This window comes from Pistacia vera, unplaced genomic scaffold (genome assembly GCF_008641045.1).
Source record: "Pistacia vera cultivar Batoury unplaced genomic scaffold, PisVer_v2 Contig105, whole genome shotgun sequence".
NCBI lineage: Eukaryota > Viridiplantae > Streptophyta > Magnoliopsida > Sapindales > Anacardiaceae > Pistacia > Pistacia vera.
The window spans coordinates 474,226-492,689 of record NW_022195082.1 but is presented as its reverse complement, the minus strand read 5'-3'; the positions used below and the strand labels follow the sequence as shown (position 1 = coordinate 492,689).

General features: G+C 32.7%; 2 protein-coding genes across 3 annotated transcripts; one reads left to right on the top strand and one right to left on the bottom strand.

Annotated features, from left to right (window-relative positions):
• The first annotated feature begins 1,474 nt into the window (after positions 1 to 1,474).
• On the top strand, positions 1,475 to 3,959 carry LOC116128033 (pentatricopeptide repeat-containing protein At4g20090-like). Of its 2 annotated transcripts, XM_031413716.1 has the most exons (3): positions 1,475 to 3,241; positions 3,332 to 3,569; positions 3,859 to 3,959. In XM_031413716.1, the coding sequence occupies exons 1-2, from the start codon at positions 1,582 to 1,584 to the stop codon at positions 3,559 to 3,561; spliced, it is 1,890 nt and encodes a 629-aa protein (XP_031269576.1). In that variant the 5' UTR covers positions 1,475 to 1,581; the 3' UTR covers positions 3,562 to 3,569; positions 3,859 to 3,959. The 2 variants fall into 2 exon arrangements, with proteins under 2 accessions (XP_031269576.1, XP_031269569.1); XM_031413709.1 differs by having other exon boundaries at positions 1,475 to 3,569.
• Positions 3,960 to 5,233: 1,274 nt separating this feature from the next.
• Positions 5,234 to 7,009, bottom strand: LOC116127897 (cationic amino acid transporter 5-like). The gene has a single exon (XM_031413557.1). The coding sequence runs from the start codon at positions 7,007 to 7,009 to the stop codon at positions 5,234 to 5,236; it is 1,776 nt and encodes a 591-aa protein (XP_031269417.1).
• Positions 7,010 to 18,464: the final 11,455 nt, after the last annotated feature.

The following is an 18,464-nucleotide window of genomic DNA, read 5'->3' as shown; positions in this document are numbered from 1 at the left end:
ACGCTACTGTCTTAAGAGCATGCAGGCTCAAATAAAAAAGGCATAGACACCTACACAGGAGCACGCAGGCGCTGAAACAAAATCACAAAAACAGGCACAAACACTCAAAGAGAGCATGCAAACTCTACAATAAAGAAAAGGAACAAGAAGCTATGATCGCCGTCCTTTCTTCTTACTCTTCTTACCCTTCTTACCCTTGGGCGTCGACGGATCTGGTGGACGAGAGGACTTGGATTGAATCATGGGCCACTTCATATTATAGTGGAGGTCTACTTTGACGTCTTCGATGGGAATAGCAGGAACCTTGGCTAACAACCCTTTGCGGCCGTCAACAAAAGATTTATCACTCCATTGGTTCCTTGCCACCGTTTTAAGGGTTTTGTGTGCCAAAAGATCACGAGCCTCCGTAAATGGGATTTGTTTTTGATATACCTCGTGAATAATTTCATATGTAATTAATAATGTATGTGTAAAAGGTTAATCAAATTAATTATATATCATAATCAAGTGAACTACTATAATTTACCAATAATGTGAATTTCATTGAATTTATATTGGTAAAAAAACATATGGACTTAGATAAATTAGTTTTGAAATTCATTTTTTTTTTTTTAAATCTTTTTATATTTCACTACAAATCTTTGAAATTACAAAATTTGTCACTGGTGGGGCTAGACATCGAAAGACGGATCAAATCTTTTATGATATCATTTGTCATAGGGTTAAGAGTTTTATACTTAAAAAGTTAATCCATTAGGTAGAGAGACTCTCTCTTATAAGTGCAAGACTTCTCTAACGCACTTCCGACATGAGATCCGTGACAATATGTACTCACACAAATTGAAATATTGCAAAATATATTTATACAGTATAAATATTATAAAAAAATGTCAATTAAGTACAAAAACTGGTGTGGATGGCACCTCATCTTTTTTGAATAAAAATTTTAAATAAATTATTCGTGTTAACAGGATCTAATTTCTTAAATTGGTATCTGCCAAGATGAGAGAAAATTACAAAATATATTTCATAATTTTTTTTTTAATTAAGCATCCCAATTATATTAACAAAAATGAAATAATTAAATGAGAATAAAAGAAGAAAATAAAGAGAATGAAGACATAATAGAAGTTTACCATATTTGTTACAATTAATTTTTTTTCTTCATAAATGTAACTCTCTTACAAATAATTAAAAAAAAAATGACACTATAAAAATATAAAATAAACCTTCGCAAAAGTCATCCGTTAAAAAAATTAAATTAATGAAATTATCAAAAAAAAAAAGAAAAAAGAAAAAAAAGAATGCACATTCCTACTGCATCTGTTATTTTACTGGGCTAGTTTAAATCGTTGGATGCGTGATTTACTGACCGTTGAACTTGACCCAGGAACAGTACCGGTCCCGTAAGGAAGCAGCTAACCACTTGAGCTCGTTGTCATCACAGCTGAGTTTGAGTTAGGTTTATGTCTTTCTCTGAACTTGAGCTTTAATAAAATTGAACAAAAACCCTTGTAAAACCCCAAGCTTTCACTACATTAAACCTTCCACAACCCTTAAACAGGAGATCCTTTTGTACCCATGCCAAAATGGTCTCTTTATCACTCGAAAACCCTCCTTTTCAACTCCATCATCAGGAGCTTCTCCTCAATCAAAACCCCAAGTCAGTCCTTTCATTGTTTCTTTTCAGTTCTTAGTTCAATTCCATCAAACAAATGTGTGGACTCTGAACCTGAAAATATATATGAGTCTGAGAAACCAATATCTGATCATATCTTTAAGTCTGGTCCAAGACTAGGTTCTTATAAGCAAGGTGATTCAACCTTTTATTCACTCATTGAAAACTATGCGAATTCTGGGGATCTTAGGGCTTTAGAGAGGGTTTTGTATCAAATGAGATGCGAAAAGAGAGTGGTTTTGGAGAAGAGTTTTATTCTGATGTTTAAGGCTTATGGTAAAGCACATTTGGTGGATGAAGTTGTTGATTTGTTTTATAGAATGGTTGATGAATTTCAGTGTAAAAGAACTGTTAGGTCGTTTAATTCGGTTCTTAATGTGATAATACAAGAGGGCTTTTATTCTCGCGCTTTGGAGTTTTACAATTGTGTTGTTAATGATAAAAGCATGAATATTTTGCCTAATGTCTTGAGTTTTAATTTGGTTATCAAGAATATGTGTAAATTGGGATTGGTTGATAAAGCAATTGAGGTGTTTACAGAGATGCCGGTTAAGAAATGTGTACCGGATGTGTATACTTATTGTACATTGATGGATGGGTTGTGCAAGGAAAACAGAACTGATGAGGCTGTTTTGCTGTTGGATGAGATGCAAATTGAGGGTTGCTTCCCTAGTCCTGTTACGTTCAATGTTTTGATTAATGGGTTGTGCAAGAAGGGTGACTTGGCACGTGCAACCAAAATTGTGGATAACATGCTTCTCAAAGGATGTGCCCCCAATGAGGTGACTTATAATACGCTTATTCATGGTTTGTGTCTTAAGGGGAAGTTGGATAAGGCGGTTAGTCTTTTGGATCAGATGGTGTCAAATAAATGTGTGCCTAATGTAGTTACATATGGAACGATAATTGATGGGTTAGTGAAGCAAGGGAGAGCTGCTGATGGTGTTCGTGTGTTGGTTTCTATGGAGGAAAGACAGTTTCGTTTGAATGAGTATATTTATTCGAGTCTTATTAGTGGATTGTTTAAGGAGGGGAAGTCTGAGGACGCAATGAACCTGTGGAAGGAAATGATCAAAAAAGGCTGTAAGCCAAATAGTGTTGTTTACAGTGCTCTTATAGATGGATTATGCCGAGTGGGCAAACCAGATGAAGCTGAGGAAGTTCTCTTTGAAATGATGAATAAGGGTTGCATTCCCAATGCTTTCACTTATAGCTCCTTGATGAAAGGTTTCTTTGAGAGTGGTAAAAGTGATAAGGCTATTCAAATTTGGAAAGAGATGGCAAAGAATAACTGTATATGCAATGCGGTTTGTTATAGTGTGCTTATTAATGGACTTTGTGGGGGTGGGAAACTCAGTGAGGCTAAGATGGTGTGGGCACAAATGCTGAGCAGAGGATGTAAACCTGATGCCGTGGCTTACAGTTCGATGATTCATGGCCTATGCAATGCTGGCTCATTAGAAGAAGCTTTGAAACTTTTCAATGAGATGCTTTTCCAGGAGCCGGAATCTCAACCTGATGTTGTCACTTATAACATCCTATTTAATGCTTTGTGCAAGCAAAGTAACATCTCTTGTGCCATTGATCTTTTGAATAGTATGATGGACCGGGGCTGTGACCCTGATGTATATACATGCAACATCTTTTTGACAGCTTTGAAAGGGTTAGATACACCTCAGGATGGGAGAGAGTTTTTAGATGAGCTTGTAGTCCGTCTCTTTAAGAGAAAAAGAACTTTAGGTGCTTACAAGATTGTAGAAGTGATGCTGCAAAAATTTTTATCTCCAAAAGCCTCAACTTGGGAAAAAATTGTTCAAGACTTTTGCAAACCTAAAAAGATTCAAGCAGCTATTGACACATGTTGGAGAAACTTGTACAGCTGATTCTTTAGGTAAGGCTTTTTCTTACTGTTTTCTTTCAAAAGTTGGGTTATATCTTTGTACTTAATTAAGCTTTCATTTCTTTTTTCTTTTTTCTTTTTTTTTGGCTCAAACTGCTAAAACTGAAATAACTTTATGCCAGAAAAATAACCCTTCTGAGTGGAAACTCATAATAGTAATGATTGTTGTGATTATGTTATGAAGTTTCTCTATGTTTTAAGCAAATAATCCTTCAAGGACATGCTGTGAAGGTACTTTGGCCATTAATTTAACTTATACTTCTATTCCTGTGTCATGTAGTGCAATTTCCTTTTGATTGTGGAGACTCTTGGTTGCAAACCATATGGAGGTTGTGAATGGTACCAAACTGACATACTCGAGTCTTCGAAACAGTAGGTTGGAGGAGGTTGGCAGTACTTTTAAGCAAGGTATTTTTTGTTTTTGTTTTTGTTTTTGATAGGAAAACCAAAGATTTTTAATAATTCATATAACTGATAATACATACATCGACTAGTTTTGGCATTTTGTTGTTTCCTGAAGTTGAATGTCATCTTCCTTGTTGGGTCTGTTTTGGTATTGAGATTTTATTTCAAATATATGCCCATTGGATATGGACTAAATCAGGGAATTTTGGAACATATTTCTTACTTTAGTAAGAATTTCAGTGGTTGGAGTAATATATGTCTCATCATTTCACTTTCACATGCCTTTAAAAATTGAATTATCAAAAGAAAAAAGAAGTCACTTTGCTTTCACTTTCCTTCTTCCCCCACTATGATTGTTGTGAAGATTAAGAAAAAGTGTAAATTTAGGTATTTTATCATACATTATTTCTGTCTTCTTGCTTTGGTTGATCAGAAGGTTGATCTATTGTGATGTTCTACAAACTTGATAGACTCTCCTTTTACTATGTATTATAGCAAGACTCGTTAAGGTACTTTTCTTGCCTTTTCCTCTTCTGTTTATTATTTTGATTGCCAAATCACTGAAAAACATTAAAAAAGTATCCTACGTTTTATCTAATTTGAATTTAAAAATCAAAATATGCACCTAATCTGTATTACTGATGTGGCACTATTGTGCAAATTTCATGCCACCTATTTTCATTTGCTTAATTTATTCTTAATTTTAACATGTCCATTTATTTTGTTTCACATTGATTTCTATATGAGAGTTTGTTTGGATAGTATGTATGCGTTGTATTATTTCATATTTCTATTGTTATCACTTATCTCTTGTCATTATGAGTCCAAAGCCATGGAAACTTTATGAGGGTGTTGGAAAGCCATGATGCAAACAGTTAAGAGTATTTTAGTATCCATTAATCTCTACACTTGCAAGGGTGCAAATGATTGAGGCTTGTATATCAAAAATATATTTATGTTTGTATTTTAAATTTTACAATTATTCTTGTTTTTTTATTTTTTTTATTGTTAAAGCCTCATTTTACAGTCATTACTAAATCAACTTAATCATGGCATTTGGTTTCTGTATGAATCTTCTTTTACTGCACAGAAAGTAGACATTTTTTCTTGAATTTTTATTTTATACTGTAGACTGCAACCTGGACTACGAGATTATCCATATCAGAACTTAGCAAATCCTAGTATGAACAAAAGCAGAAAGACATTCTTGAGAAGAATAGGAATATTAAAGTGTCTAGAGTACAATAATCTCAAGGCCCTGCTCTCCCCATTGTGTTCTCATCTTTTATATTCTTCAGGGGTTCTGCCTTCTTCTGCTCCTGAGCCATATCATAAGTTGCATGGAGACCAAAGAGAAAATAGTAAACCAGCATTACAAGTGTACAGGTTCCAAATCTTATAAAAGCATCCTGTCCCAAAGATCCCATAAGAAAGATATTTGTTGCAATTGACAGCGATGGAAGCCATGGAACCAGTGGAACTCCCCATACTTTTGGTGTTCTCTGCTGAGGCAGAAACAGTTGTATCGCCAAAGTCGCCAGGAACCAAAGAGGAAGTGTGATGACATATCCAACCCAACCATCTGGCTTTAATCCCCAGTAGGCTGAGATCCCCATTGAGGAAGCAATAATAATCAGTAGAAAGATAACAAGCTTCAAGAGGTGCATTCTTGGTGTGATTTCTCGCACATAGTATCTCCTCACGAGAAGTGCAACAGCCATCATCATGAAGACAAAGAGTGTGCTTACAGATAACAAGGATGACAGGATATCCAAGCTTGAAAAGAACGCAAGGACAGCACTTGCAATGGCAATAAGAAGTGTGGCATTTATTGGTGTTCCAGTCTTTGGATGAACAAGTGCAAACCATGGTGGGATCATGTGGGCTCGTGCAATGTGAGTAGTATACCGTGCCTGACCGAGTGCCCCTACCAGAAGAACAGTTGTCATCCCCTTAAGGGCACCAAGAGCGACCAGGTATTTTGCCCATTTCATCCCCACACTCTGAAATGCAATTGGATAAGCTGCATCTGGATCTATTTCTGTGTATTTCTGCATCATGGTTAGTGAAAGTGCCATTAAGCAATATATCACTGTGATGATTGACATTGATCCAAGCAGTCCAATTGGTATATCTCTTGATGGGTTTTTTGTTTCTTCTGCCATGGTGGCAATATTGTCAAATCCTCCATAAGCAAAGTAAACAATTGCAGCTGCCCTGAAGACACCCGCAGCCCCAAAAGGGAGAAAGGGTGTCATATTAGAAGTGTCGGAATGAGCAAACCCTGCAATAATCACAAATAAAATTACTATGGTATTAACTGCAGATGCTATCCAATTTAGTTGTGAAGTTTTCCTTGCACTAATCATTGCAATTGTTGCCGCGACTGCCAGGACAACAACAGCTATTGGGTCCAGGAGATTGTATCCATCAGTGAGATTAGTGTGGATCCTTAATGAGTTGGTTTTACGGTTCAACAGAGTTGTGAAATAAGAAGTCCATGATCTTGCAACTGCTGCACTTCCTACAATGCTTTCAAGAAGTATGTTTCCAGCTGTGATGAACGCTGCAAAGTCTCCTAATTCAATTCTTAAGTAAGCAAATGATCCACCTGCTACTGGGATCTCTATTGCAAATTCTGTATAGCAGAAGACAGAGAGCATCGCAGAAACACCAGAAGCAACGTAGGATAAAATAATGGCTGGTCCAGCATCCTTATGAGCTTCCTGGCCAGTGAGCACAAAGATACCAGCTCCAATAACTGCACCAAATCCAAACCAGGTGAGATCCCACCAGGTTAGGCAACGTTTCATGTCATTCTCACTTTGTTTCCGAAGCACATCAATCTCATTGGCGTCATCTGACCTGCTTATGAGACGGTCCTTGAACCGAAAACGTGTCTGGGACAATGCATGAAGGTAGTTATCCCAGCTTTGAAAGGATTCTTCTGGTAGGAAATCTTGCTTGCTCCATCTCCAGTAACTTCTTTGCCGACCCTCCTCACCATGTTCTCCTACAGAACCCATTTTCAGAATCTCTCTATTCAAAACTTTTAGATGCAAGCAACTACTAAATGAGAAGACGGCAATGGGAGAGGAATGTGAGGTCCTTATTTATGATTAGATATTTTCTTCCACTATTGATCGATTAATTGCTTGACTTCTTGCTCACAGTTGACTTATGTGATGAAGATTCAGCCAAAATAAGGACTCTTGCTAGCCGGGGCTATTTTTTTCATTGGATGATTGTACATTGGGCTGGCATCTTTTGAAATCTGTGTAATTGAACTAGACATATTTCCAACTTGCTTTCTCATTAATGCCAAGATTTCGTAACTTTCGGCTGTCCATTTTGTTGAATATTCTAATGATTCCCTCCCTAATTTTCTGTAGATCACCTTGTTTAAATAAAATAAATTAAAATTTATTTGTCTTGAATGGTTGCAACGCCGGATGGGATGTGCAGTTTCATTTAAAATAATGTGAATTCCACCAGTAGAAATAAGTCTTCTTCCTTGGCATTTACTTTACCTTGCTGCATAAGTTCCAAATCAAGTTTATAATATATTAAATTAAAGTTTTATCTGTCTAGTTTCTAAAGATTCAAACCTCTCATTAATTGCAGTTTTATTAAGCCAGTTATTGTTAGTTTATTACTTATTGTTCAGTGAAAATCAAAATGTGTGTAATGATAAAAAGAATGGTTCAACAATGATGTTATAGTTATCCAGATTAAGTGTATAATATATCAAATTAAAGCTCTATTTGTCTAGTTTCTAAATATTCAAACCTCTCACAAATTGAAGTTTTATTGAGCAAGTTATGATCAATTTATTACTGACTATTCAGTAAAAATTGAAATATATATGATGATAAAAGGAATGGTTCGGCAGTGGTGATACAGTTATCCAAATTAAGCGTATAATATATCAAATTAAAGCTCTGTTTGTCTAGTTTTCAAAAATTCAATCCGCTCATCAACTGGAGTTTTATTGTGCAAGTTATGGCTAATTTATTATTGATTGTTCAGTAGAAATTGAGAAACATGGGAAACCGAAATGTGTGTGATGATAAAAGAAATGATTCAACATTGGGGCTACAGTTATCCAAATTAAGCGTATATAAAGCTCTGTCTGTCTAGTTTCTAAAGATTCAATCCTCTCATCAATTGGAGTTTTAGTGAGCAAGTTATAGTCAATTTATTACTGACTGTTCAGTGGAGGCTAAAATATGTATGATGATAAAATGAATGGTTCGGAAGTGGGGCCACAGTTATCCAAATTAAGTTTATAATATATCAATTTAAAGCCTTGTTTTTCTAGTTTCTAAAGATTCAATCTTCTTGTCAATTAGAGTTTTATTGAGCAAGTTATGGTCAATTTACTACTGACTGTTAAGTGGAAGTCGAAATGTGTGTAAAGATAAAAAAAATGGTTTGGCAGTGGGGCTACAGTTATCTAAATTAAGTGTATAATATATCAAATTAAAGTCATGTCTGTCTAGTTTCTAAAGATTCAATCCTCTCATTAATTGGATTTTTATTGAGCAAGTTATGATCAATTTACTACTGATTGTTTAGTGGAAATTGAAATGTGTGATATAATAAAATGAATGGTTTATTTAACCCAAATTTAAGGGATTATCATATTAGGATTGATAAGAAATATTTCAAATAACACCTATTAATTGGAAAACGGAATCAGCCAAAATTAATTCATTTAACATATATACTCGCATATCAGCAGGACATAAACAATTAATCATTCATATAATAAATTAAAATACACGAATGTTTTTAAAGAAAACATATTCAACACAAATGAACTGTTTTTACTAATATAAATATGACTCATACTCACAATTCGACTGATAATAGGATCATCATCGATTTGATTTTATTAAAATACATGAACATTTCTTAGAAAACGAACATAACAAAATTTAATCGATCTTCATGTTAAGATTATTAAAGAACAATTATTCATTTGTCTAACAACTTTTACCTGAAAATGGAATCAACAAACGTTAATTAATCTTTATATTAAAATTGTTAAGGGATACACTTACCGTTCAACAAGAATAACACAATTAATCATTCAAATACATTGGCTGAACAAAAATAACCATTCAATCAAATAATAACCGTTAAAATAATTAGGAGAAATAATTACAGTTTCGTATTAAAATAGTTAGATGATATGTTTACAGTTTAGAAGAATAAATCAAAATAGCAACTCATTTGACAATATCAATTGGACATCCTACCTTTATTTCATGCAAATTCATGAATCTTTAACCTATAGACAACAACAAAAACATAAATAAATAAATAAAAAATCATCGATTAACAAAATCATGAAGAACAGACATATTATTGACACAAACTAACTTGACCTATAAACAATTAACAAAAGACCAGATGTATTGTTGACACGAACTAACATATTGCGATAATATACAACTGAACATACGCCCATTTTATAACCCCTTATTTAGACATTTTGAATGCCAACACATTTAAATACAAATTGAATACGAAGAAACGTTTACAATGCACCTATATAATTATTAATAGCAATCATTAACATATGTCATTAAACCACAATTATTAATAGCAATCCAATGCACCTATATACTTGTTATTAATTCACATCCAACACGTCAAAATGGTTACAGCTTTGGAATGACAATGCAGTACACCTATATTATTATTATTATTAATTGTAGATGGAGCAATAAATATAATGCATCTATATAATCAAGCCTTTAGGATACCTAATATATATACACTGAATATGAAAAGACTGGATACCAATGCAATGCACCTACGCATTCCAATCTTTATATCTATTTATTTAGATATTTGGAATACCAATACAGCAATTAATATTTATCTACATCATCACCAATAAAATTCAACCGCAATCATAAATCCAAAGTGTCAAAATGGTTAGACCTTTAAAATGCCAATGCAATACACCTATATAATTATTAATACAATTTTTATTAATTATTAATATAAATCCAACATGTCAAGATGGAATAATAAATATAAATCCAATGTGTCAAAATAAAACAATTTGATTGGGCTCATTAAACCACAAATCCTACTTGTCAATCCAAGATGTCAAAATAGAACAATTTTATAACCCCAAAATGAGTTCTCAAATGTCTCACGAGTGGAACAACCAAAGGGAGTATTTAGCTTTATATATATATATATAGGTTCCCTCCCTAATTTTCTGTATATCACCTTGTTTAAATAAAATACATTAAAATTTCTGGCTTGAGTGGTTGCAACGCCGGATGGGATGTGCAGTTTCATTTAAAATAATGTGAATTCCTCCAGTAAATATAAGTATTCTTCCTTTGGCATTTACTTCACTGTAGATTTCTGCTTAGCCCATTGTGCTGCAGAAGTTCCAACCCCAACAGGTTATCTTCTTTGTATCACGTGTCATTTTAGACACAAGTGACATAAGGGGACTGGTTAATGTCCAATTTAGGTGTCTTGAAAGCTGCAGTTGAGTGCTTAAATTTGGTACCATTATTTGCGGCTGTCAGTAGACTGTTAGCTCTTATCTCTTTTCCATCTTAAAAGAGATTGTCTTTGTGCAGACTTAAAAACTCTGCACCCACTTGCATTAAGAAGTGAACAAAATTCAAAATTCAATATAGTTTTTTCTTATTGTCAGTAGTTTTATAAATAAAATATTTATATATTTAAATAGATATATTGATAATTCAATACATTTATCTTATCCCAGATTTTCTTTAACTTGTATAACAATAACACACTTATGAATGAAACAAGAAATAGTATAAAACTTGCCTTTTCATTACCAGGAAACAGTCATAGATTAAGCAAGATAGCTAATAGTTAACAAAAAAATCTGAATTCATGTGCAAAAATCCATGTACTTCAGCAGTGGGGTGAACTAGAAGACAGAAAAACAGGAAGATATGAAAAGAAGTTAGAGGTTGGAGAAGAGTAGAACCACACTATTGTATATAATTTATTCTAATAATATTACATTCACAAATCATTTTCATTAATTTTTTTTTATAAACGCGATGTATTAATTTATGGTTGATCAATTTAGAATGGGTAGAACCCATTTTCAAAATCTCTCCATTCAAAATTTGTAGATGCAAGCAACTACTAAATGAGACGGCGATGGGAGAGGAATGTGAGGTCCTTATTTATTATAGATATCTTCTTCCAAGCTATATTGATCAATTAAGTGCTTGACTTCTTGTTCACAGTTGACTTGGTCTTCAAGATTCAGCCAAAATAAGGAGCTGGGGCTGTTTTTTTCATTGGATGATTGTACATTGATTTGCCTGCTGAGGCATCTTTTGAAATCTGTGTAATTGAACAAGTCATATTTCCAACTTGCCCTCTCATTATCATTAAATGTCAAGATTCCGTAACTTTTGGCTGTCCATGTTGTTGAATATTCTAATCTCCCTAATTTTTTTGTAGATCACCTTGTTTAAATAAAATACATTAATTGATTAACATTTCTTTGTCTTGAATGGTTGCAACGCCGGATGGGATGTGCAGTTTCATTAAAATAATGTGAATTTCACTAATAAACATAAGTCTTCTTCTTTTGGCATTTACTTCACCTTTTTTTTAAAGCTTTTTGGTTGGTATCTGATTATGAAAATATCTAAAACAGTTTATGCGCATCTTAATGAATCTTTTATTTTTATTCGTTATAGATTTATGTTGAGCCCATCTCTCTGTAGAAATCCCCCCCTCTGTTGATGATGACACCATCCCTATTTCCCAATTGAAATAATAAATCATCATATACCAACATTCTTTCTTTTTGCATGGTTGATTTTTCAATCAATGAATCTTGCGAGTGCGAGTGCCGGTTATCTTCTTTGTATCACGTGTATATTTTTTAATAAATAAAATATATATTAAATTCATTTTAGACGCAAGTGACATAAGGGGATTGGTTCATGTCTCACTGGCACTGTAACTGTTCTCAAATTTCCAATTTAGGTGTCTTGAAAGCTGCAGTTGAGTACTTAAATTTGGTTTGTGGCTATCAATAGCCTATTTTATTTATTTATTCATTTTTCAGTAACTGGGGTGTCCGGGCCAATGTGCGCATACCTTAATTAATCCTTAAGGTCCATTGAATACTTTACAAACCCAAAAGATCAGATAAATGATAATGTTATTGTGATAGGTGACCCTAAGGTTTGAACCTAAAAACTCAAAATAAGAAACAAATTTTTTTGATCGTCAGACCAATCCTTAGGGTTTACCAATAGACTAGTGGCTCTTATCTCTTATTTATCTTAAGAGAAATGTCTTTGTGCAGACTTAAAAGACTCTGCACCCACTTGCGTTAAGGAGTGGACAAAATCCAATATTATGATCGTTGGTCCTACATAATGTCTCCTTTGGAAGTGAGATACTGAGATATTGAAAAAATTCCAGGAAATTTGAAGAGTGCAAGATTTAAAAACTACAATCGAGAGTGAGACGGACACATCATGTTATCCTTACGTTTGCATAATATAGTTTTTTCTTATTGTTAGTAATTTTAAAAATAATTATTTATATATTTAAATAGATATGTAGATAATTCAATACATTTATGGTATCCGAGATTTTCTTTAACTTATATAACAATATGGCACTAATGAATGGAACAAGAAACACTACAAAACTTGCCTTCTCATGTGAATTCATGTGCAAAAATCCATGTACTTCAGCAGTGGGGTGAACTAGAAGACAGAAAAACAGGAAGATATGAAAAGAAGTTAGAGGTTGGAGAAGAGTCAGAACCACAATATTGTACATAATTTATTCTAGTAATATTATACTCATGAATTCTTTTCACTATTTTTTTTTTTATAAACACAATATATTAATCTATAATTAGTCAATTTGTAATAGGTGAAATCTATTTTCAAAATCTTTCTACACAAAATTTTTAGATGCAAGCAACTACAAAATGAGACCGCGATGGGAGAGGAATGTGAGCTCCTTATTTATGATAGATATTTTATTCCAATATTGATCAATTAAGTGCTTGACTTCTTGGTCACGGTTGACTTGGCGTTGAAGATTCAGCCAAAATAAGGGGCTGGGGCTATTTTTTTCATTGGATGATTGTACATTGATTTGCCTGCTGAGGCATCTTTTGAAATCTGTGTAATTGGGCTGTCCATGTTGTTGAATATTCAAATGATTCCCTCCCTGATTTTTTGCAGATCACCTTGTTTAAATAAAATATATTAATTGATTAACATTTCTTTGTCTTGAACGGTTGCAACGCCGGAAGGGATGTGCAGTTTCATTAAAATAATCTGAATTTCACTAATAACATAAGTCTTCTTCTTTTGGCATTTACTTCACTTTTTTTTTTTTTTAAATTAATACAGTTTATGTATACCTCAAATTAATCTCTTATTTTCATTTGTTGTAGATTTATGTTGAGCCCATCTCACTGCATAAATCCCCCCTTCTGTTGATGATGACACCATCCCTATTTCCCAATTGAAATAATAAATCATCATATACCAACATTCTTTCTATTTGTATGGTTGATTTTTCAATAGTTGAATGTTGCGAGTGCGAGCACCGGTTATCTTCTTTGTATCACGTGTTCATTTTTTAATAAATAAAATATATATTAAATTCATTTTAGACACAAGTGACATAAGGGGATTGGTTCATGTCTCACTGGCACTGTAATTGTTCTCAAATTTCAATTTGGGTGTGAAAGCTGCAGTTGAGTACTTAAATTTGGTTTGTGGCTATCAATAGACTATATTTTTTATTTATTTATTTTTCAGTCACCAAGTTGTTCGAACCAGTTTGCACGTACCTTAACTTATCTCTAAAGTTCGTTGAACACTTTATAAAAAATAAAAAAATAAAAAAAAAATGACAATGTTATTGTAGTAAATAACCTTAAGATTTGAACCTAAGAACTCAAGAAAATAAACAAACATCTTTGATCGTCAGACTAATCCCTGGTATTGATCATAGACTAGTGGCTCTCATCTCTTATTTATCTTAAGAGAAATGTCTTTGGGCAGACTTAAAATACTCTGCACCCACTTGCATTAAGGAGTGGACAAAATTCAATATTATGATCTTTGGTCCTACACAATTTCTCCTTTGGAAGTGAGATACTGATATATTGAAAAAATTCCAAGGAATTTGAAGAATGCAAGATTTAAAAACTACAATCGAGAGTGAGACGGATATATCATGTTATCCTTACGTTTGTATAATATAGTTTTTTCTTATTGTTAGTAATTTTAAAAATAATTATTTATAGATTTAAATAGATATGTTGATAATTCAATACATTTATGGTATCCAAGATTTTCTTTAACTTATATAACAATATAGCACTAATGAATGGAACAAGAAACACTACAAAACTTGCCTTCTCATTACCTGGAAACAGTCAAATATTAAGCAAGATAGCTAATGGTTATCAAAACAATCTGAATTCATGTGCACTTATAGTATCACTTACTAACATAATAAGTACAGATGATATGGTAGGTGAGTGTCCATTGAATCTTCCCGAACGCATAATAATCTGATATAGATAAATTTCAATAATTCAACTAAAACACATGATTGGTCCAATAGTTCTAATGCATTTCCTTCGCGTCATAGCTTCCATGCCTAAAACATTTTATAAAGTAATAAATTAACTAAGATTAATATTGAAATATTTTGGCTCGCTTTCTTATTTATTCCTATGTAAAATTGTATGTCTTTAAAAAAAACTATTTAATAAAAAATACAATTGTGAATATGAATAGAATTAATAGAGTCTTATTAAAAATTAAAATATGAATCTTATTAGAAATATAATGTTTCATATACTACTTATAAATATAAGAGTGAGAACCAATTCAAAGTTATGAGAGAATGTGAGAATAAAAAGTATTTGATGTAAAAGTTATTAAACATCATGAGTACAGGGGTAGAGTGTCTTAGAAACTGAAATTGTTTTTGCTCTAGGTACTGGATTTAGTATGGTTAAAAACTGATTGTTTCTCTATTAAATATGTACTGGATTTATGGTGTTGTATATTTTTGTATATCGTGTTAATGAAACTATAAAAAAGTTCTCTCATTCATGGATATAGGCAGGTTATGTTGAACTGCGTAAATACCATGTCTCTTTGTATGGTGTGATTTTATTCCTATATTATTAAATCTCAAATATATATTTTTCGCTGAGCGATCTCCTAACAATTAATAGTATATCAATCATAGGAATTTACTGTTTAAAGTAAGTCATCTATTGAGACAGAGAGAGTCACATACATAAGTAAGGAGGCTTTCACTCTGTTTGGAAACATGAAATCCAATATTTTTTTTTCCCACTTATAGTCTCTAGTAGAACAACTCCAAAACTAAAATCGTCTGATTTAACTGAAAATATTTCTTCCATATCATATTCTAGGGCCGTTATCCACAGTAGAAAAGCATAATTTTTCAAGAATTATTTTCCAAAGATAAGAAAACAAAACCAAATTTTAAGAAATGCATGCATACTTACTATGTTCCAACAACTAGTTGGTATTAGCTTCATTTTGCTTTCCAAAAAATATTTTTACCATGGTAAAGTTCGATATCTTTGAATTTATTTCATAATCTAATAAAATTAGTGACAAAGTCTGGATTTTGTTTCAGTAGGGACAAATTTAAAGAAAAAAATTGGAATATTAAAAAATTGTAGACTAAAAGTACGGAAAATCGACATAAAAAATTAAAATTTTAAGCACTAATTAATACTTATATTTTGAATAAATGAAGAATTCAGTGACAAGATTTCATAAAATAAGAGGATGATTTATTGGTGTAAGTAAAAAGTAAAAAATAAAAAATAAAAAATAAAAAATATCAAAACATGGAAAAAGTAGACGGTGGTGGCACAGAGACTTGACTACTAGTTTCATGGAAGAATGGAGACTCCTTTTCACAAATACAAAATAAAAGGGGATTAACTGAATTTTTCCAAGGTCAGTGGGGGCATAAGACCCCACTCAACCCTTAGTTGCTAATTATTATTGTTTTTCCTTAAGTAAATCTAAAAATGATTTTTTTTTTTTTTCAAACTTCAATCCACTCTTGTTGACAAGACTTAACAAGAGTTGAGGTTCAAATTTTAAAAAGCTTTTATTAATTAAGGGTGCGTTTGACTTATTGTTTTTATCCATATTCTCAATCCTATTCTTCAAATGTTGTTTGGCACGTTATTCCCAAAATATTAGTCTATTTTTTTAATTACTCCTAGACCCCATAAGTTTATTAATTTCATTAAATACCCTCCAGAAAAAAGTTTAAAAACTAACAGAAACACCCCCACTCACAATACTTGCCAGATTCCAGCAACCACCGCCGGTGGTAGCCGGAATCTATCACAACAATCACATGAGCATCGATAATGGCCGGTAATGGCCAGAAATGGTCAACGCCGGCCAAATCTTGGCCATCGTTGACAGACAACGACGGCCATAGCTTTGGCTGTCGCTGACGGCCAAAGTTGGCCTTTTTCGGCCGTCGAAGGCCACATCCAGCCTTAGATTTGGCCTTTTTCGGCCAGATCCATGGTGGATATGGCCGAAAAAGGCCATATCGATCGAATGCCCACCAGATCCGACCAGATTTTGTGGTTATCCAATTTTCCGACCAGATTCCGGCAGTGGTGGCCAGAATCTGGCACTTTGGGTGTTAAGGGTGTTTTTGTCATTTTACAATATTTTAATATATTGGGGTATTTATTAAATTAGCAAACCTTGGGGGTTTTTTCATAAATTTTTAAATTTTATCTCGTAATACTCCCCTATTCAACTATCCAATACTATCACCAAAATCCTACCCAAAATAATAAACCAAACGGACCTAAGATATCTTATAAGTATTTATTATTTTTTCCACGACATAATTTCTCCATTACGCAATTAACATACATCTATTTATAAATCTATTGGTCAAGTCCTAAGAGTAAATAGGGTGAAGTAATATGGCCGACATTATTAATAGAGAAGAATTCTCAATTGAAAGACTCCAATTGAGAAAATTACATCTTTGGTGAGACGTACATATCATATTATATTTATGCTTGCATGGTGTTGTGTATGGTTTTTTAGCCAAGCTCGGGCTAACTTGAGAATATAGCTTGATCTAGAATGAGTTCGACAACTACGATTGATCAACCCAGCATAAACTCGTCCAGTTATAACTCGACCCAACATAAGCTAGTCGCGAACGATTCAAGGAATCATTTAATCAATCCCTAGATTACTTCAGATCTCATATATTGCGGGAATGACTAGATCAACGGTGATCACTGCACAATCACAACGTCCAATCGCGAGGATATTGGAATTATGATTCAAATCAGTTCTAATCCCTCGAATTTCATTGCTTCATTTGTACAAATTTTGTATATAAACCCCCCTTAGACAATAAAGATGGGGTCACGAATTTCAGATAAGAATTGCATTGTAAGCTCTCACAGCAAATATAAAAACACAGTGGATGTAGGCTGTTAACTTGGCCGAACAACTTTAAAAATCTCTTTGTCTTTAGTTCATTTTATTTATATTCATTGCTGATTATCACTAATCACGCACACATCACTACAATAGTCTATTAATAATGTGAATTTCTTTGAATTTATATTGGTAAAAAACATAGGGACTTAGATATATTAGTTGTGAATTTCATTTAAAAAAAAATCTTTTTATATTTCATTACAATTTTTTTTTGAATAAAATTTTAAATAAATTATTAGTGTTAATTGTTAACAGGATCTAATTTCTTAAATTGATATATACCAAGATGAGAGAAAATTATAATTATTTCATAATTTTATTTATTTGTTTTATTAAGCATCCCAATTAAATGAATAAAAATGAAATACAGTAGAACCTCTCTGTAGTGATACTCTATATGAGAACCTCTATATAGTCATAAAAATTTTTGGTACCAACTCAGGCTAGTTATAAATGAGAATAAATATCATATTGTAATAAGTTATGATTTTTCTAGGTCCTGTCTTAAGGAACTTGCCTCTATATAAAAATAATTATATGTATATTGCAAAAAAATATATGTTATGTTACATTAAAGGTTTAAGATAAAATAAAATATTTATCTAAAATTATTTAGGACAATGATTTATACTGTAGAATTGTTACCACATTTTTTATCTTACGGATATGTAATAAGTCGTCAGCATGGGCGCCTTTTTGTTAAAGCCAAAATATTTCTAGCTCTCAAGTATGTTTAGAACTTCTTAGCACGGAACTTTTTATATTTCCATACTATTATTCTCAAAATTATCTCCTTCCTCTTCTTGTCTAATTCTAGTAGCGATTTCTTCTTCAGTTAAAGCATACATGATTTATTGCTCATTTGGATGATTGAGGCAGACATTGATATCCATTTGATTAGTGTAGTGAAGTTATC